The 21,127-nt window shown below is 39.2% G+C and overlaps 2 protein-coding genes across 2 annotated transcripts; both read right to left on the bottom strand.

The window, feature by feature from the left end:
* Nucleotides 1-3,061: 3,061 nt before the first annotated feature.
* LOC116307327 (trimethyllysine dioxygenase, mitochondrial-like) lies at nucleotides 3,062-4,366 on the bottom strand. Its single transcript, XM_031717513.2, has one exon. It carries the CDS (start codon nucleotides 4,105-4,107, stop codon nucleotides 3,094-3,096), a length of 1,014 nt encoding a protein of 337 aa, XP_031573373.2. The 5' UTR covers nucleotides 4,108-4,366; the 3' UTR covers nucleotides 3,062-3,093.
* Nucleotides 4,367-6,908: 2,542 nt separating this feature from the next.
* Nucleotides 6,909-21,123, bottom strand: LOC116307330 (RNA-splicing ligase RtcB homolog). The gene is made up of 20 exons (XM_031717516.2): nucleotides 20,972-21,123; nucleotides 20,010-20,088; nucleotides 19,088-19,152; nucleotides 18,923-18,971; nucleotides 18,119-18,169; nucleotides 17,575-17,669; nucleotides 16,936-16,997; nucleotides 16,486-16,642; nucleotides 15,598-15,702; nucleotides 14,445-14,499; nucleotides 13,515-13,576; nucleotides 12,339-12,452; nucleotides 12,108-12,200; nucleotides 11,546-11,641; nucleotides 10,578-10,624; nucleotides 9,726-9,789; nucleotides 9,529-9,557; nucleotides 8,694-8,784; nucleotides 7,514-7,556; nucleotides 6,909-7,164 (listed from the first exon to the last, which is right to left on the bottom strand). The coding sequence occupies exons 1-20, from the start codon at nucleotides 21,065-21,067 to the stop codon at nucleotides 7,100-7,102; spliced, it is 1,518 nt and encodes a 505-aa protein (XP_031573376.2). The 5' UTR covers nucleotides 21,068-21,123; the 3' UTR covers nucleotides 6,909-7,099.
* Between the last annotated feature and the right edge of the window lie 4 nt (nucleotides 21,124-21,127).

Raw genomic sequence — 21,127 nt, 5'->3', positions numbered from 1 at the left:
AAGGATATCTTAACCTCCGTTTGCGATATCTTTGATTCCCAACACAGCAGCAGTAAGGACTTGTCGCGCGGGTATTTCCCGCTGCCGGCGCCTTCCTTAAACCGCCTGTAAAACCCGTAAATCTTTGACATTGACCGCGAGTCCCCCTTACTGCTGCTCATGTGTATATAATGTCATAACATCTTATAAAGAAAAAAAGTTAATACATATATACTATAAAAATCATTTATTACTACAGTAGTCATAGTTGTGACCTTATAAATTAGAATAATTGTTCTCTTGAATTTTTTCCGGGGACTCTGGGAGGAGGAGGGTAGAGGGAAGGAGAAATGATCATGGAGAGAGCTTAGTATTTTTTTATTAAAAATGCCAACATACCTTTTCTTGCAAAATTCTTGCAGTAAAACACACAGAATTTACTTGTTGTAGCAGTTTCAAATTGTCTAAACACCTCTAAGGCTTCAAGCTCATTCGAAACATAACCAAAATCAGGGGTGAATCCAGGATTTTTTCAAGGGGGGGGGGGGGGGGGGGGGGGGGGAGGGTCGTAGCATTGATTGAGGTGGTAAAGAGATATAGCAGACCAAAGGGTTAGGGAGACAATTATTTGCTGCAGGCGAGCATGGTTGTTTCAGGTCCCACACACGGCGTATAGAAAAAAAGGCGAGCAAAATGTGCCCAGCACCCCTGTTTTAATAAAACTCGCAATGCTGTTGGTGTTGTCATAAAAAATTATGATAATAAAAAATCACGATGGCTCTCATAGGGGTGGTCGCAACTCCCAAACCCCCCCCCCCCCCCCACTTAGATTTGCCACTGAAAATTTGTCTCCAGAGATGTGAAGTTATTCAAATGATTCAAAATATAGTCCATCTCCATCAAGATTTTTACCACATTTCCCGGCAAATTTCTGAAATTTCCACCAAAAGGACCATCCATCATATTTACTTCCGGTTGTCAATTTCCTTCACGCGAAATAGTGTTCATAACTTTGTTTACATTACTTCGCATGAATCAGGCTGACATTGTTTCTTCTTTCAATTAATGGCTAGAAAACGATTTTAATAACAGAAGGTACGACATTATTGAGAGATTCTTATTTTTATTTTAAAATTAATCACGATTTACACGTTCAAACACTCAACAAACGGCTTCAACACAACTTCAACATGGCATGATTTCCGGTAGCTTCACTATCGAGACAATCATTCCGTCGGGAACACGAAGGTGACGTCATTTTCGGGATGTCGTTTTGAGTCTCGCGAAATAGCCTCTACCGAAGAAAACCAGGTGAGCATGCTCATACATACGATAGGTGAGGAAGCTGAGGATATTACTATGCTGAAATAATCGTTAGATTCGACACGCTTCAAGAAGGGGGCAGGTAATCTGTAATGACGGGGACCACGATGCAACATTGCACTTAACATTGCAAGCACCAAATTTGAATCGGGGTGACACACATTGCAACAAAGTCACGCAACATCACTTGCGTGAGCCTCCTATGCTAAGATATTTGGTCAGCAGTAATAAATTTGGTGCAAGCTGATTGGCTAGACATTTCAAAATGTTGCACTCAATGTTGCAGCCCTGTTTACAGAATGAGAGTTGTTGCTCGCAATGTTGCAATAGTAGAGCGCGAGTCAACTTCAGGCTTGTTGCATGCAACGTCGCATGCAACAAGTTTCAGGGGTAGACACGCTGCAGCAGCCGGTTACGGCTGGTACGCTGCGACTGTCGAAGAGCTAATTGTCACGAACTAAACGACTTGTGGCGGCGAATGCGGCGGGTGTATTTTACTGATCGACTAGGTCAACGGAGATCACGGAGAACGGATAGTTGGCGGTGATTTTATTGACAATAATCAAACGTAAACTGAAATACAATGTAGCGTAGCAAGATTGTTATAAAGAGTTCATTACATTTATATTTTACATGGACAAATAGTCATATTATATGCATTCCAATCATATTTGCGGCCTTACAGCATTTACTGCATCAACTACCAAAACGCACGTCAAATAAGGCGCAGAAATTCATGGACTCTCAATATGAGAAATATAACTAAATGAGCCGGCAAGTATAATAAATCTAGATCACATCTCAAGATATAATATACATAGCTAGACTAAAGGACACGAGATGCGGTATTACCACGTGGAACTAAGAGGCGTTGTACCGCGTTGGGATAGCAGGACAAACTTGTGGGAAAATGTCTAGGTAATCTAAAGACGTAGTACAAATATATATTTTAATATACAGTCAATGTCATTAACGTTGTCCACCGACAAAAGAGATTTACACATTTACACTAAAAGATATATCACGTTCATTATGTATTCTTTGCCTCGTGTGCGTCAGCCTGAACTTTAAATGTAAGATTCAACTCGTGAATCGAAAATCCAGAATGCCCTGACCATTTAGTGAGGATTTAAGATGGAGAATGGTATTTCAGCATTTGTTTTATGCCAGAACCTTCGAGGAAACACGTGATATTTCTTTTAGTCTAAATGTGTAAATGTCTTTTTTTGGTGGACAACGTTAATGACATTGACTTTGTATTCACATACACAAATTGAAAACGTAAAACTTGGTAAAAAATCAGTACTAACCCGGGTCTTTTCACTGCTTGGCCGCCATTTGGAATTCGAAGCCCTGCGGGGCTTAGCCTCGTTTTGATGACTCAAATTAAGTATGCGCATATTATCTAAGAGTAGTGAATATGTATTATCTTTACGGTACGTCCAAAAAATTTTTCCAAAAAAAGGTTCCCTGGGCCATCTTGAAAGGTAGCCGTGCCTTTGAATCGAAGCGAGACGAACGGTGAGCTTGTAATGATAGAGACCTTTTTTAAACACCTTTAATTATTCACATGTCTCTATCATTGCAAGCTCACCGTTCGTCTCGCTTCGATTCAAAGGCACATCTACGATATCTTTCAAGATCTCGCTGGGAACAGTTATTATTATTATTATTATTATTATTATTATTATTATTATTATTATTATTATTATTATTATTAATACATGCAATATTAGAGCATATTACATTATCTGCATTGTATTAGGCCGCTCATGTTCTTCATTATTTCATTTATGCTCTTCTGTTTATCTTCTTCGCCTTCCAACTGCCCAAGTAGCCATCAACACTAACGAAACATCCCATTAGCTTCCTTGATCCAGTAACAGCTGATCTTCCGTGTAACGTGCGTCGATTATCCATAACAATGACTTTACCGGGTGTGAGTTTGTGCCAAAGCTCATTCTCAGGGCGGCGAACAATCGACCCGAACAACCTCACAGCCTGGTAGAACTTCTCCATCTCTTCATAAGTAAGATCCTTGTTGACCATCGGACCAATGCGCGAAAGGTTGTAGCGTAGGTTTTTCAATTCCTTGGTGAAGGGGTCGAGTTCTAGAAGAGGACCATGACTACAAATGTGATGGTAATTACTGTCGTACTCAAAGGTAACTTGAGTGCTGGTTAGAACTTGAAACGCCTCTGGCTCTTCCTTAAAAAGGGTTTTTGCTGCCATAAACCCATCGACTAGAAGACTCATTCCCCCAGTTCCATAATGGTACGAGCAGTGCATTGCTTGTAAGCCTGGAGGAGAAGCGAAGTACGTCTGGTCTGTATGACCCTGGAGAGCATAACCCAAATAGGAAAGATCAGAATGTGTCAAATCCTTGTTCTCCAGTATATATATTCGACCGTACTGCGTTTCTTGGACAAGGCCACCGATTCGTTTACAAACATTTGCTATCGATTCCTCATTTGTTGGGGTTTGGTTGACAAAGATAAAGCCATATCGCAAAATACCATCTAATGATTCACTGACAAGAGTATCATTTTCTTGGAGCTCTTTATAGTTGAACTCAGGAGGCGGGTTAGCAGCGATTATGTCCTTGTTCCAAAGGAGCATTTCAGATTCGTGCGCTATGCTGCCATAACCTTTCTTTACCTCTTCTCTCGAATAGCCATCATATGCATTCTCTTTCAACCAAGATCCATGATAACAAGTGTTATGCCCGTCTTCCCAAGTGATGCGTAACGTATCTGAAGCAACGTCGACTCGCTTTGGACGAATGTATTCGGGAATGTCCGCCATATCGATAAACTTCTGCCTGGTGCTTGGATCCACACAAGCGGCACACGGGCAGTGGTGACGAAGCCACACATGATGGAATCGAGCATCGCTATCTTGCCAATGAACACAGAGATTATTGTCCACCGATTATTGCTTTAACAAGAGTACTCTTACTAGCTTCTTCACCTGGTCAGATACTGAACAATCGACAATTGAAATGCGGAATTCCAAATCGAATCGATTTCCCTACTGCGCCACTGAACACAAGGTTTTTGAGTAAGGAAACAGATGAAGAAAGTTTTGAGGAAAACATCTCTCAAGTTTTGCTTCAGTAAAACAATGTTTAAGTAATATATACAATATGCATGAGTGGCCGCGTGGAATACGGTACTCAAAGTCAGTCTGTATTATGTTATATTAACTCTGTCTGCCCCGGAAAAATTATCTCGGCCAACTATTTCCATAAAAATTGCTCGGTTTCAATTCTCGCTTGTTCCAAAGTTCCCCCAAAACCCCGGTTTTTCCCCAAACCCACAAGAACGCCTGCTTTGCAGGCTATGTAGATCTCAAAGAACAGGTTTAGCGTGGTGCCTCTGACTGACTGGCTCGCTCAATCAAACTGGTTTGCTTCAAAAGTCACGCTCGGCCAGATCAAACAAAGTTAGCCGCCATAATAAAATGTAAATTAAAGCTTTGTTAAGCAATCAAAATCACGCCTTTTCAAAGCATCGGAAACAGGGAAATTCGATTGAAAAAAAGCGTTTTTATTTTACTAGATGATTGTCAACTTTATTTCAATGATCATTATTATTAAGATACTGAAGTCTTCCGGTTTGGAGTCAATCTCGTACCCAGAGCCCTTATTTCTTACTGCGCATGCTCGACGAAATAATTGGGCTCTGGAAAACTCCAAACCGGAAGACCCAGATTCTGGATTTCTCGCACATGCGCATTATGACAGACTAGGTAAATTCAAAATGGCGGACGAAGTTCAACGAGCACAACCTCGTTCCCAGGGCCCTCTCGACCCGACTCCAAAACAAAATGGCGGTCTTCTCCCCGACGACCGCCATTTTGTTTTGGAGTCGGGCCGAGAGGGCCCTGGGAACGAGGTTGCAACGAGCATGTGAATTTGCGCTTGGAAAATTAGGTTTTGAAGATGGTTTTCAGTTGAATTAACGCCGAAAATATCTATTGGATGGACATCAATACAATTTCCATTACAAAACCGGCAAAACTTTGAAAAATCCGGCCCTAAAGGCTTTTTTGGTGTACTTAATTCGAGACGCCATCTTGTTTATTTTCCCTAGTACTGTAATTTTTACTTCCGGTATCTTCCTTTGTTCTCGAGAACCAATCACAGCACAGGAAATATTGGAGTTTTCAAGAGCCCAATTATTTCGTCGAGCATGCGCAGTAAGAAATAAGGGCTCTGGGTACGAGATTGAAACATAACCCGAACCCAATCATGAGTTGTTGCACAATGTCAATAATTTCAAAAAGTGTTGTTAAAAAAGAAGGCAAGTTGATATATAATACGTGTATCAGTCTTGGAGTGAGAAATATTTTATTATTATACTTTTATTTATCATTTCAATTTTGTAACCACATATGCCTATAGATTTTTTTACCGATACGGCGGCCATCTTGAATTATGGAATGCAAAGGGAACCGTATAAATTTATTAAGTAGTACTGAATGTCGGGATTACGTTTTTCAAATGAATTAAACGTGAAGTCACACTGTTTCGAATAATATTTTAACTAGTTACCAACAAATATATATTCAAATGCATTCTACATGTGCTTCTCATTGCAAAGCGTATATATATATTTAGTATAATTTCACGAGCTTTTCGAGCTGTGATTGGTCGAGCGACCGGTGATTCTGACCGATCCGGCGATGATTAGGAGGTTTTCCAAACGTTTTCTATCCTGAATTTCGACTTTTCTCTGATATTCAAGTCTAAAATCATAAGAAAACAATTATTCGCCTCAGGCTCAGTGATTATGGTGAATATCTACCTCGTACCGATATTCACTTCGCCTTTGGCGAATAATCGTTAAATATAAGTTATATTGAAAGACGTTAAGTTAAATAAGACACCCTGGCGGCTGAACAGTCCAAGGGAGCCGTGACGGCAGACATAAATTTGTTGACTGGTCTTCCTGTGGTACTGACGTTTGATGACGAATACGGTTTTCCGCGAAAAATAGCGTGGGCTCGAGTAGCAAAGATGGCGGCGTACATAAAATTTTATTTGTATCATCCGCCGACACCAGAGAAAAACCTTTGCGTGCACTTCAGCACGTTCTCTAAGAATTTTGGAGAGTTTGAGTGAGAAAATAAATGTTTGTTTTCTCCAAGTATACAAAAACGTTCTAGAGTATACTTTTGTCAGACCAAGATACTGCATTAACAAACACAATATGAAAGAATTAGCCTTAAGTTTCAAGCATGGACACTAAGTTTTGGCATTTTATGAAGTCCAATTTATCAGGCATGTTTGAAAGTCAAATTTACATGTTTTTGACTAATTTGCATACGGATTCAGAGCATGCGCAGACGTTTTTACTCGTGTCTCATCCGCCATATTGTTTACTTATGAGTCCGCGCGACTTTTAAGAAACCGCATGCACGCCCATACAACCGGAAGACCATGTACCACAGGAAGACGCCATCTTGGGAATTTGTCCCACAAACAGCCCCACAATGCATTACGATGACAACTCGACCCAATTTTTTTCTTTAACCTCGGCATGGATAATAAATCTTCTATTAGTCCCCCCCCCCCCCCGGCATTCTATAGTTTTAAGCCTCCGTATCGGTAAAACGGTTTATTGAATTGTGGCTATGAGGTGTTAGTAACACGATGTTCAGCTTCACATTTTTTGTTGCTGATGGTGTTGTTGTTTATTCCTCGAAGATCCATGCAATTACTCCCCTATCTCTGTTGACATGTTGCCAGCTTGATGCATTCTTGTGTTTATTGACAATCTGTAGCATTGTTCGTTCACCCCTTGATAACAGCAATCGGCCTTAATCGGATAGCTTTCTTACTGATTCCTGCCATATGACCTGTTAAAAAGAGAGTTTCGAAATCTTAGTATTTTTCCCGAATGGTTTGTCGGATAGTAACGTGTCGTAGCCTGTATCACCTAAAGGACTGTCAATTTTTTGTGGCTTGGTAACTCATCTGACCCCCTGTCCTTTGTTGCAATGAGAAATGGCCCCTCCATTATTTTTCATTTTCTTTCTAATTGTAAGATTCTGCTGTAAGATTCGAATCCTTTTGTGTAGCCCCCTCCTGAACCTGAATTTTTAACCACCCCCCCCCCCCCCCATTAAATCTCGCCGGACCCCCTCCCCTCCCTGGTAAACAATTCTCCCGAACACATAAACAGAATCCATTCTAGGGAATACTTACAAGTGTCGACCACGCTCGTAACATCTTTGTAAGACTCTGGAGCCTGAAACAGAACAGAACAAAATAATGCGATCTTCACCAATCGAGACGAGAGAGTTTTTCAACACTATACGATTACTCTGACTTGGACTCTTGCTTTCAGGCAAAAAATACCCGAATATTATTTGTTGCTGTCAATTTGATTACACAAACACGATGAGAACTGGTTACAATTTCTTTGGATAGCAGCATATCAATGGCGCAGGATAGCATTGCAGGATAAAGAGCCTGGGTAACCAAACGACACTCGCCTCTCTTTTATCACCTCTGGAGTCTCAGGTTTGACTCCCAGACTAGGCATCACATGTGAGTAGAGTTTGTCAGATCTCTCCCTTGATTCGAGGTTTTTTAACCTGGTTTTACGGTCCCCCCCCCCCCCCCCCCCATCCCCCCACAAAACCTACTGTAACACGTTAAATTCCATTAGCCCAGTCTGGACTTTGATCAGGCCTAAGGTTCGAAGAAACTGTGCCATATCAACACTTGCATTGAAGCATTGCAGAGTCAGCGACATTCTGAGGTGTAATGAAATAAATAAAAATCTTTTTCTTTATACACGGTAGGCTTTAAAGCTAGAAGCTTGTAGAGCCGGGTATCCTCCATACACGCTCCTTACTACATTCGATATTCTATAGACACAACTCTCAACTGACATGTTGATTTTTATGGAGGGAGGAAAATCGGAGAACCGAGTGTCATAGATCACTAAACGTTTCACAAGATTTCATTAGTTAATACTTCCCTGCTAGCAGAGTCCCTCCTCTTTCTCTCCCTTCTTTTAGGCAGGGAGGAAGGAGACTCTGCTGATGTAGAGCGTTTCCTTTGATACACCGCACAATCGTGAACGAACGAAACCAGTTTTAAAACCGGTTTTTAACAGGGCAGATGTAGTGCGCATGAGCAAGCGTAACACAACTTGGCGCCAAACGTTGTTTAACGAGAGCGGCTGTCAAAATCATAACAGCGTTGCTAAGTTACGCCACGCAGGCGCGACAAGTATAACGTCCTACATCGGCAGAGTCTATTTTTCTCACTCCACCAAAACAAGGAAAATAGGCTCTGCTAGCAGGGGAGCTAATACTTGACAAGAGTACTCATTTTACAGCTAATGAAAATACGACCAAGATGGCCTCAAGTGTACCTCTTCCACAACAAGCTTTGGTGATGCTACTCTGATGGAGATGCCCTTCTGTTGAAGACTGGCCAGCACATCTTGATACTCAAATGTCCTCCTGATGATTTGAGAATAAACATTCAAGCTTTTTGATCAGAACAGTGTAACAAAATGAAGCACACATGATTATTATGGTTTGACTTTGACAATATCGCTCGAACCAATCACGACGTGGGAGGCAATTGCTTGATTGACAGTTGATGTACTATATTCAAATTCTTTAACTATACTACATATTGTGTTAGTGAAGTAAATGCATAGCTGCAACAGCTTGTAATGAAATTACACAGACTTGCTCTGCAGAATCTGAAACATATCTTAACGGGGCGCGCCTCGCCGGGACCTCGAGTCTGTTCGTCTGACCCTCATCACGCTTATTTGCTTTGTATTTATTTATTTATTTATTGTTCTCCTTCGTAAGTCAAGCATAATAAAAGCCTCTAAATAGATGAAGGGTAGTTGCCTGGCAGCAAACTAGGCCATAAGCAAGGCTAGTAACTATAGCAAGAAGTGACTATGCCAACCTTGCCACGGGTAAATCTCGGTACCTGTCTCACTGTACGTATACACAGTGGAATGGTTTATACTTGTGACAAACACAAGCAACTGCAACAGCGATGGCAAAGCAAACCATCTGGCCAAGAAACAGCTAAGGAGCATGCGCAGTTATATCGCTGACCACAATTAACTTTGCTACTTATATATAACCAAATAAAATATTTCACACAAAAACGTGGCTAAACCTGAGCAACAGATAATTCAAAATTAAAGAAATTTGTGCGATAACATATGCAGGACTTACCTAGATTTTGCTCTAGAAAGTGCTCGCCCCTAAAAAATAAGAAATTTAAGATATTTTCATGTAGAACAATATAATACAAAAAAAAAAAAAAAAAAAGAAAAAAAAAAAAACAAACAAAAACAAAAAAACAAAAAAAACAAACAAACAAAGTAAAAAAAAAAAACCGAGAAAGCACATTGCTTTCTTTTTAAACTTACAGCCCCATGGCATGTAGACCCAAATGTTTCATCCATCCCTTTATCAGTCCCAGTAAGAACATAGCTGTGGATAACACACAACACGATTATCAAGGAAATTATTATAAATAGATGCTTTGCACCATCACGTGGTCACACCCCTAATACAGCTTGGGCTGCCTGTGGTTAGATGGAAGAACAATACAATCCCTTTGCTCTCGGGAATAGAATTCTTTCTCGTGTAAAACGATTGTATTGTTCCTGCCATCTAACATGGCTGCCGTCAAGTGATGGTGCAAAGCCTATTTTTGTATGTTTTTGGAGAAGTACTACTTTAATAACTATAAAACTAACCTCCTTAAAAACATTTGTAAATAGATATATGCACTGATAATACACTTTGAGATCAAAAAGTCTAAGGAATCTTTCTTAACTAACAGTGGCATTTTTACAGTGGCTCTTGATCCACTGAATTCCAATTGGAAGTTAGATGTTGATTTTTGAACCCGGAGAAAAACCCTCGAAGCATAGGAGAGAACTACCAAGCAACTCTACTCACATACAACACCAAGTCTGGGAATACTTCTTTTTACAGTTCCATTCAGTGACCACGAATAATAGTTTCTAGCCGAGGCTGGAGTTACCGCGCATGATAAACTGTAGTTTTGCTATGCGTCGTAACTCCAGCCTCGGCTAGGAACTATTATTCGTGGTCACTGAATAGAACTGTAAAAAGGAGTATTGACCTTGGGTCGCATAGAGGTGAGAGCTCTCACGTCTACGCCATCCGTGCTTCCTACATTAATTAGCGATAGATAATCCATGCAACATTCTTAATACTTCTTATAATACTTCTATTTGAGGAAAGTTTACCTGCTTGTGCCCATAGTCCCTCCAATCAGTACTGGTTGACCTGTGAGCTGGAAAATCGTATCAATTAATTCAGGACATAGAATATCTTTTCATAGGCATTGCAGCGCTTTCCAATCACTTGTGCGAATTCGCACAATATTTTTGTTGGTTTTGGTGTACGTCAATCAACGCACTTTCACAACATTCCATAGGCACGAGCGTTTGAAAACTTGACGCTATTGACGCTATCAAATCCTTTTCCTAATACACTAAAAACATTTTATCCAGACAAGCTTTCGCTCAGTTTACTTGAAGCTTTCAAATTTTATTTCAGTTAATTTGAGATGCCATATTTACACCATTTTCCCGCCTTTTATGGGTTTCCTGTGGTAATGGTGCGAGGTATCCCATAACCGTCAATTCCCTTTTAAAAATCCTGGATCTGCCCTTGGTGATTTCGCGCATAAAAATAGTTTATCTCGAACCATTGGAAATACAGCCAATCAGAAGCAGCATTACAAATATTCTGCTACAACGTCCAAAAAATTTCTAGCATTAAAGTGTCTACTGCTTGAATTGAATGAAGTCAAAAGACCATGAGTTAACAAGACGTCATAAAAATAGTTTATCTCGAACCATTGAAAATACAGCCAATCAGAAGGCAAGAAGCATCATTACAAATACTCCGCTACGACGTCCAAAATATGTTTAGCATTAAAGTATCGGCAAGTCAAAAAACAAGACGTCATAAAAATAGTTTATCCCAAAGCATTGAAAATACAGAAAACTGTGGTATATGTGAGGTACTACTACGATTTTTTGGCGTTGTCAAATTTTGATCACGTGGTACATCAAAAGCTCATCACGTGGTACACAAAATGCGATCACGCGACCAATTTTTCTCAGCCGCGGGCGGGTTTAAAAGCTCCTCTGGATGGGTTGAAAAAACGTGGGGTGTAACGGTCTACTGGGAAGAGCAGTATACTAACCTGATAATCAACTGGGATTAAAGGATGATGAGGAGGGAATGCTCTCGTAGATCCCTTCCTATGAACAAGTAGCTGTGTTTGCTTTCCTTCAAAGAACTATACATGGTTTGATCAAAAGAATCAAGGAAAATCCCGATAGATTATGTCATCCTTCACTCTTGTTACTATGAACTTCTCAAAAGCTAGAACTCAAGAGTATTATACTGTATATAATGATATTGCTTATGCATATCATTACCAAAAGTAAAAAAACAATTCTACTTATGGCAACGATTGATGAATCTTGCCTCTCAACATTTTTTCAAAATGCATTATATGTTACACTCTGCAATGCTCCATGCAACTTATTTAGCAATGATGTTGGTAGACAAAGTTGCAGAGAAAATTGCTCTGTGTAATCAAGCCTTAATGATCAACAGTCGACCAAGTCCAGATCTGTTCTCGTAGGTTGGTTTTATTCTGTCAGTCAGTCAAGTGTAGATTAAAAAGTGTCATCTGGTCATCTAGAGTACTGTTCATGATTACTCTGACAAGGTTGGGTACAGGAGATTGTAAAGGATACATGTTCCTCAACTTTCGCGATGTTGTGTGACACGTCATAGATGACATGCATGTCCAGATCATCTGGCGTGCTCTTGAAAATCTTTGCAAATGCCTTTAAATTGATTAAAACAAGAACAATTAAGTTAGTCAAGGCATTTGGGAACCAACAAGAAAAAAATTATTATAGCCAAAGGACATGCCCTCCTCACTCTGTACAGTCTACATTCCCCTCTGAAGCTCAAGAGATTACCTGTCTTGAGAGGAATGTCATGCTAGAACGATTAACCCATGCAAAATTAGCAGCCGCTGCCATGGCTTTTAAGTAATCTTGTCCTTCTTGAGACTTGATGTGGGCACAGGCAAGCTGTCAGAACAAAAAAAAAACCATCAATTTAAACTGATGAAGATACTTTATTGCAAACTACACTACAGTACATAGGTATTACAGCCCAGATCTAAAAGGTCTATTGGCCAGATAAGTGATAAGGGACACACCATGTTAATGACCCCTCCCCCCCATGATAAACTCAGCTGTGAAGTGGCATTATTGTTGGTTAATGTATTTTCATAAATCCAGGTTGAACATCCTGTTAAGATAATGGGCTTAAAACAATGGCTGGTCTTTGGACCATAATTTGATTGGCAGAGACTAACTACTGTAATATAGAAATTGATAATTTTGTATCGCAATAATCAATAATAATAGCTGAATATATGATAGGCAATTTACATATTGTATCTGAACTACATGTACATAATAATTATCATAATACACTCAACAATATTACTAGATTCCGATTGGTCAAGAGGAGTACATTAAATCCCTTATAGTACACTCAACAAAATTACTCGACTCTGATTGGTCGAGGAGTACAGTTACATCGTTAATTGTACCCGTAGGAGTACCAAATTGCACAATCTTCTCGTACAATTCTGAATTTATATTTATAGATCCTAAAGATGTTTTGAAAGTTCTCAAAATTGAACTTGCTTAAAGGCTTGTCAAAAACGTTCACAACATCACTCATACCTATAAATTCTGAATTGTACTCAAAATCATGCGATTTTCTATACTTATTGTGATATGTAAATAATTGCCTATCATATACAGTATTCAGCAATGATACACTCAGGAAGTTATTAAGAACTTATTCCTATGGATCTCCTTGAACTGTGGTGACAGGTCAAAAATTTGTCTCGCTACCACACCCTAATTCGTCTACTGACATGCCTACTTTTGTTACAGCAGTCGGCGTTCCATTTTCATGTATTACAGTGAATTCCTTACTAGCAATGTGCTAGATCCGAGACAGTGGCAAAAGTAGGCGTGCCAGTTGACAAATTAGGGTGTGGTAGGGAGACAAATTTTTGAACTGCCACCACACTTCAGTGAGATGTGTAGTACATGAAACATATCACTCCTTACCTGTCTGTCATTTACTTCAATCTTGTCTCTCTTCATTGCTTTCTCCATCGCAACTAATGCATCTTATCAAAGCAAGAAATGACCAAATTAAAATGAAAAAAATCAGCTTGGGTAAAATGGATGGTCCATGCTGCTAACAAGTCCCAATTCACCCAGGCAAGCTAATAAGGAACTTGAGTTTGTTTGATATGCTGTTCGCTGTATGCTTTTTTCGTTTCCTCCCTCCACAAAAGTCTACATGTGAGGCAAGGGCGGATCCAGCCATAATTTTTTTGGGGGGAGGGGTGGGGGGGGGGGCTAATTGAGTTTAGTGGGTGCTAATTGAGTTTAGTGGGTGCTAATTGAGTTTAGTGGGTGCTAATTGAGTTTAGTGGGGGCTAATTGAGTTTAGTGGGTGCTAATTGAGTTAGTGGGTGCTAATTGAGTTTAGTGGGTGCTAATTGAGTTTAGTGGGTGCTAATTGAGTTTAGTGGGTGCTAATTGAGTTTAGTGGGTGCTAATTGAGTTTAGTGGGTGCTAATTGAGTTTAGTGGGTGCTAATTGAGTTTAGTGGGTGATAATTGAGTTTAGTGGGTGCTAATGGAGTTTAGTGGGGGCTAATTGAGTTTAGTGGGGGCTAATTGAGTTTCTTCCGTCAACACAATGGAAAACAATAACAAAAAAGCAACTAATTCTTCAGTTTTGTTTTGTTTTTTTTCTGCCGAAGGGGGGCTTTAGCCCCCCTTTGCCCCCCCCCCCCGGATCCACCCTTGTGAGTTGAGTGTCATGTGTATAGAACATTGAATTTACAGGTAGTGACAGTGTCTGTGAGTCTTGTGTCTTGAATTAGATCTGGAATGATTTGACACTTTTACAGATTTAAATATTTAATTAATATTTATAATTAATAATTTCATTGATTAAATAAGGTAGGTTTGATGAGATATTTACCTGTGGCTACCTGATGGCCCAGACCTCTGCTCCCACTATGAATCATTAAACATACCTAAAACCGGAGAAAAAATTAACCCAAAGATACTGTTATTAAAACTGCAACAATGCAAAAAGTACTGTAGGAATGAAACAGGCCTAAGAGAAATAGAGAAAGATGTATGAGAAAAATGAAGGAAAGGTTTACTGGAAGGGTAATAACAGGAATATGAAGCACAGGGGCATGTGTGACACCAATGTGACTCAGGTTTAATAGCTGGTAATATTTTTACATTCGACACAATGAGGTATTCTTCAGTTTTGAGAATCATACAAGTGAGGCTATCAGGTTGATACAATGCTTGTTGTCTCATTTGCATCTCATTTACATGCATCAATAATACAGTCAACTCTCGCCTTGCAGACACCCTGATATTACGGACACCTCGCTATTACGAACAGGGGCAAAATCCCCGGCAAAAATAATGACAAAGAAATGACCGTAATTAATTCTTGTTATTGCGGACGCTTGTCATATACAGACACCAAGTGATGGTCCTGAGGGTGTCCACTGTAAAGAGAGTTGACTGTATCTGCTATTCCCGGGGCTGGTGTTGTATGTGAGTAGAGTAGCTTAATTGATGGTTCTCTTCTGTGCCGAGAGGATTTCCTTCCAGGCTTTTCAGTTTTCTCCCCTCTTTCCATTTTGATGTTTAGGCTTTCAATTAGTTTTGAGCCTAGCTCTATTGTGATTATCCCATGCTATGGTGCAATAGTCAAAGCTAAATTATAGACTTTAGATATTAGATGAATTTCCTGCTAACAGAGCATATTTTCCATTTGTTTTGGTGGAGTGAGAAAAATAGACTCTGCCGATGTAGGAGGTTATACTTGTCGTGCCTGTGTGGTGTAACTTAGCAACGCTGTCATGACTTCATGAGCCGCTCTTGTCAAACAACGTTTGGTGCCACGGTGTGTTACATTTGCTTATGCCCACTACATGTACCCAGTTAAAACCGGTTTTAAAACTGGTTTCGTTCGTCCATCAGCAGAGTCTCCTTCCTCCCTGCCTAAAAGAAGGGAGAGAAAGAGAAAGAGACTCTGCTAGCAGGGAATTAAATGAACAGATGAGGAGTTGTAAGAAGGAGAGGAAACTAATAGTGTCATCACCAACCTGTCCTGTGTGGTCTATTCCCATTTTCTTCGCAGCAAATTCATCAAATATTTTGTCTACTACTTGTATTTCAGCATAATGATTTCCAGCGCCAAGAGTGCCAAGCTACATTGATTGATTAACAGCAAAACCATAATCAATACTTTAATTACTAAGACAGTGCTTGTTATACAAGTCATTGTATTGAGTCAAGGTAAGCAAGCAGTAAGTAGCAATTGTATATTTAATAACCCAGCATTGATAAGTAGTGAAAGTTCATTCCAAATATTATTAACACAGAGTTCATGCTGAGGTAACCACTTAAAATTCAAGGACTATCCAAGGAGTATACAAGGACCCAAAAATGAATTTTCAAGGAGTATGTTCAGCTAACTATGCCAAGGTTTTACACGGTGGTTGCACATGGCCGACTTTCAGATTTTCCAATCTTTCTGACTAGATCTATTTCAGAACCATGCAAGTAATGATCAAAGCAAAAATTCAAGGAGTTTTGTTAAAATCCAAGAGCTTTTCAAGTGCCCCTGAAAACGTGAATTAAATTCAAGGAGTTTTCAAGGAGTTTAAGGAGTAGCACTAACCCTGTTAACAGGGCCCGGTTGTACGAAGCGTGGATAGCACTATCCTATCTAGACATTTTTACAATAGAATCAGGGTCAAAGTCAGAATCTGAGTCCATCAAGCAGCATATGACCAAGTGAAAACCATAAAATGAAGTCAAATATTGCAGCCACAAGTGTGCATTAGAATCGGAAGGAATAGAACAGGTTTCATTTTCCTTGGCTTGTGCATATTTATGATAAGTTTTCAATAACTGCAATTTTACTTATCATGAGCTGCATACGACTCTAAATTCCATGGCTAGTAAAAACAAATAAAAATGCAATCTACCTGTGGCAGTCCTCTCTTCTTGGCCTTCGTGCTGACTTTACTTGTGTCTGCTTGTAACATTCTCCCATACTCCTCACAGTGTTCTTTATCCTCTGCCCATGCGTAGCCTTCTCTTAATGACCAGTCCATACCCATTTCTAGTGCCTCCTCTAGGTCTCTAACAGATTTCATTATTTTAAACTATTTCAGTCAATCATGTAAACCATATAAGAAAATTAGGTCTTAAAATTATTTACATTAATTAAGGAAGGAAGGAAGGAAGGAAGGAAGGAAGGAAGGGAGGGAGGAAGGTAGGGAGGGATGGATGAATGAATGAATAAATAAATAAATAAGCAAATAATATCAGCCAATAAATGGCTGACAGGGTGTTTGGGGCACTGTTCTTGCATAATACTAAATTCAATTTTGGAATAAATAGCTTGTTTTTGGAACTATTTATTCATTACTTACTTTGGTCCCATTGGAATGACTCCTTTAGAACCAACTCCCACAGGAATATGATCAAATAAAGCCTACAAAAGGAAGATTAAGTTAGCATATGATTGTATTAACAATAAAATAATAATAATATCGATTGACTAACAAAAATAAATTTCTCATCTTTTCTCTGCGCAAACAGCAAGTACAGCAGCGACAGCTTCAAAATTATGAATGATTGTTTTTACGAGGACTCCAAAGAATTAGAATAAGAGCCTAGAGATACAAGCAACTACTACATGCATTTTACATGACTTTCACAAAGTCATCCGTCTCCATATCATATAAGTGCACATGTGCTTAAGTAAAGCACAAGCAGCCAAACCAGGACCACATGCACTGGACGAATGACTTATCTAACTCGTTTCCTGCAATTTTAGTGAATCAAAAACCAGGTTGCTGAATTATGCTCATTTTATTAGCGTATGGAAATTTGGCATGCACTACAGATACGAATGCCATTTAGTGCAAAATGTGAATGAAAATCCTGCAAGAGGAACAAGTCGGCCTCTAGCGACTTAGACACTCATCCCCTCCCCCGTCCACTTGCTTCACTCGTGACTCTGTAAGTCTCAGAGAAGGTCGGTTTGAAGCAAGTTTACTATATATTACCTGAGCTAGTCTTTCTTTAACTGGTTGGACATCTTTTTCATCAAGGTTTGTTCTCAGCAATCGAACACCACAATTGATATCAAACCCTACACCACCTGATAACCAAAATAATACACAGAAACATTGTAGGGCAAGATTGGTTCGACAACAACAACCCAAAACTATTTATGTAGTAACAGGGCTTAAAATAATGGCTAGATATCGGACAATGTCCGGCCAGAACTGGGTCTTGTCCAGTCAAATCTTTGCCTTGCTGGCCATTTTGACCACTGATGTTAAGCCAGAAATAAGGTACATGTATGGCTAAGCTAAAACAAATTTGGCCTGTGATTATCACCAGCGACAGATTGGCCATTACTTTCAGCGGTGAGTAAATATTTAATAGTTAACATTAAAAAAAGCCTTGAAATGAGCCTTAAATCCAATGGATCACGAAACATTAGAGCAGGATAACAGCCAGCAATCGTGTCATTAAAACACTGCTACTGTAACTATTAATACATATATAATCAATACTAATTTACAAGTATCTATTTTTTTTTACCTGGAGAGACAACTGCTTCTGGTTTAGACATGTCAAATGCAGCCATGTTGCCTAGCAACAAAGAAAACAATTAATTATCACCATTAGAAGCAAAATCAATGCTTGAATGTCTAACTCCTGATTAAATCCTGAAACAACCTCTGGGCTGATCTAAGTCAGGGCATGGCTAACTTACAGATCAAACCCTGGAACAACCTCTGGGCTGATCAAAGTCAGGGCAAAACTAACTCACAGATCAAACCCTGGAACAACCTCTGGGCTGATCAAAGTCAGGGCAAAACTAACTCACAGATCAAACCCTGGAACAACCTCTGGGCTGATCAAAGTCAGGGCAAAACTAACACACAGATCAAACCCTGGAACAACCTCTGGGCTGATCAAAGTCAGGGCAAGGCTAACTCACAGATCGAACCCTGAAACTACCCCTGGGCTGATCAAAGTCAGGGCATGTCTAACTCACAGATCAAACCCTGAAACTACCTCTGAGCTGATATATAATATATTGGCTTGGTTCGGTAACATATTTTTATTCAAATCTGTCAGACTTCCATTTTATTTCAAACCACTAAGAGTAGTTTTATATAAGGTAATGTGGTTAGACAGACAGACGGACAGATGGATGGATGGATGGATGGATGGATGGATGGATGGATAAATGGATGGATGGATGGATGGATGGATGGATGGATGGATGGATGGATGGGATGGATGGATGGATGGATGGATGGGTGGGTGGATGGATGGATGTATGGATGGATAGATGGATGGATGGACAAATGAATTAAGAATATGCACTATACTTACCTATAGCAAAGCCATATCCTGAATGCACATCTGGTAGACCAATAGAATGCTGTTAAAAGTGAGAAAATTCATATAACTAAACAAAGAATAGTAACTATTGTATATCAGTAGCTTCAAAAAGAATAATTAATAATGACAACAAAGTCAAAATTTATAAATCATTACCCCAACTATTCCTGGTAAAGCAGCAACATTAGCAATCTGTTTAACACCAGGAAGGAATCCTCCAACTGAGGAAAAGAAATAAACATTCGTTAATAATAAACTCAAATGTAATTCAAAACTATTTAGGCAAAAATTATGCAGCCAACAAATTTAAAGTAAAGGCTTAAAAGCGTATCTAAATGGACTACTTTGATGATGTACATGAAAGGCAGCCATCGACGTCATTACTGCAACAAAGGTCTATTTGTCCCCTGGATGCCCCATAATGCCTTGCAATCCAAGATGGCGGGCACAACATTGTCGAAGTAGTCCATTAATACTGAAATGGATTTGCAGTAAAATGAGTGACTTTTTCTTAAATTACTTGGGTTTAAATCTACATACAATCCCAACAAAGTAGTCATAACTTATTTTTTTATAAACTAAATAATATTATGCTTGTGTTTTTATCAATTATCAATTGTCTTTATCAAAATTGTTATTTAAACTTGAAAGTTACCATGAGATATATAACATTAAGCACCTTAATATGCTATATGATTAGAGCAGTTTTTGTATGACTGTGAAAAGATCATGGCACAAATACGGTCGTTACCCGACAAGGGATACGCCAGACCAATCACATTGCACGAGAATTTACTCTTCATCCAATCCAATACCCGGAACACGGCATGAACACAGTGCGGACACGATCACAGCGCGGACACGATCACGGCGCAGACACAATCACGGCGCGGGCACGATCACAGCGCGGACACGATCATGGCATGGACATGATCACGCCAAGGTCACGGCACTATCAGACCAATCACATTGCGCGTGAAAAAACAGCTGATTAAAATTCTAGAAACCATCATGGTCACAGCACGGCACGCTTACGGCACTGAAGCTTTTCACAGTCATGCGAAAACTGCTCTATTACCATCAGTGCCACACCAATGCCATAGCTCATCAAACATCATCTTTTCTAGTGCATCATTTATGTAGAATTTACCAGGCACCTACATGTAATAAGAACATTTAATAATTAATAATAACTTATACATGTCCAAGTCAGCTAGCTCAGAAGGCCAAAGCAATTTACTGTGTTTTACCTGTAAAGTAAACCTGCCCTCAATATGTAAGCCTCAACCTCCCCCCTCCCCAATTAAGTAATGCCACATATATGACAGAAAAAATATTGAACAGCACCGCCCTCAAATAAGTGTCACATTAATTCACAATAATGCCACGTTTAATATGAGCATCATCAATCTGGACTGCATTGTTGGAGTCAAACAAATAACATGTATGGCACATTGAATCAATTTAAATCAGTCTCAGAAATTTATTCTCCTGGATTACAATGTTTTTTAGTTTGAAGTACTGTACTATATCATTAGCGACATTAGAAAATGCAAAGTTTTCAGTAGATATTATTAAGTCTGCCATTGATAGGTAGCAAGCATTCCCAAGAGAGTTAAAAGACAAAAGCATGGAGGCCATAATTGTGGCCATAATCTATAATTATTATAGAATACCCCGCAAATGATATGCAGTTGTCGGAACTCTTTGTAGAACGACGCATACAACAACAGAAGTCATGGTCATTAAGTATGCAGTGCATATATGATATATGCGGGGTATTCTATAAGTATAACCAATTAAATGTACATGTGGGCATAAAACTGATATATAAAAAATTTGAAATAAAATCATATATTTAAAAATGAGAGAACTATATCAAGATCCTTTAAAGATGTAAATCATCAAAAAAATACAGAATAATTTAAAAACATGATCTTAACCTTGGCCAGAGAGTTGGTATATATTTCACCTAACGACAACGAGTTTGCATCATTCTTGCAACCATATACCTGTAGCTCCATCCATGCACTATCTTACCTTCATGTTTGGAACGAACCCTTTCTTGATAAGATATGCATAATCAGAAATGCGCTCTAGATATTCACTCTCTTCCTTAAAAGACCGTGAAGGCATTTTAAAGTCAGTTTGTTGAAAATTTCCAAAAGGACTTTCTTTTTAATAGTCTTTTACTTT

The sequence above is a fragment of the Actinia tenebrosa genome, unplaced genomic scaffold (assembly GCF_029948245.1).
Source record: "Actinia tenebrosa isolate PJP-AT-01 unplaced genomic scaffold, QUT_ActTen_1.0 PGA_scaffold3__52_contigs__length_22856419, whole genome shotgun sequence".
NCBI classification, from domain to species: domain Eukaryota; kingdom Metazoa; phylum Cnidaria; class Anthozoa; order Actiniaria; family Actiniidae; genus Actinia; species Actinia tenebrosa.
The sequence above is the reverse complement of the archived record's forward strand: the minus strand, read 5'-3'. Positions and strand labels throughout refer to the sequence as shown.

Coding starts and splice junctions, on each gene's coding strand:
- LOC116307327 (XM_031717513.2), bottom strand. CDS start 4,107: ATGGCGGACATTCCCGAATACATTCGTCCAAAGCGAGTCGACGTTGCT.
- LOC116307330 (XM_031717516.2), bottom strand. CDS start 21,067: ATGCCTTCACGGTCTTTTAAGGAAGAGAGTGAATATCTAGAGCGCATT. Junction 13,577..14,444: donor GGGCCATCAGGTAGCCACAG/GTAAATATCTCA, acceptor TGCTTTGATAAG/ATGCATTAGTTGCGATGGAG. Junction 12,201..12,338: donor TGACATTCCTCTCAAGACAG/GTAATCTCTTGA, acceptor ATCAATTTAAAG/GCATTTGCAAAGATTTTCAA.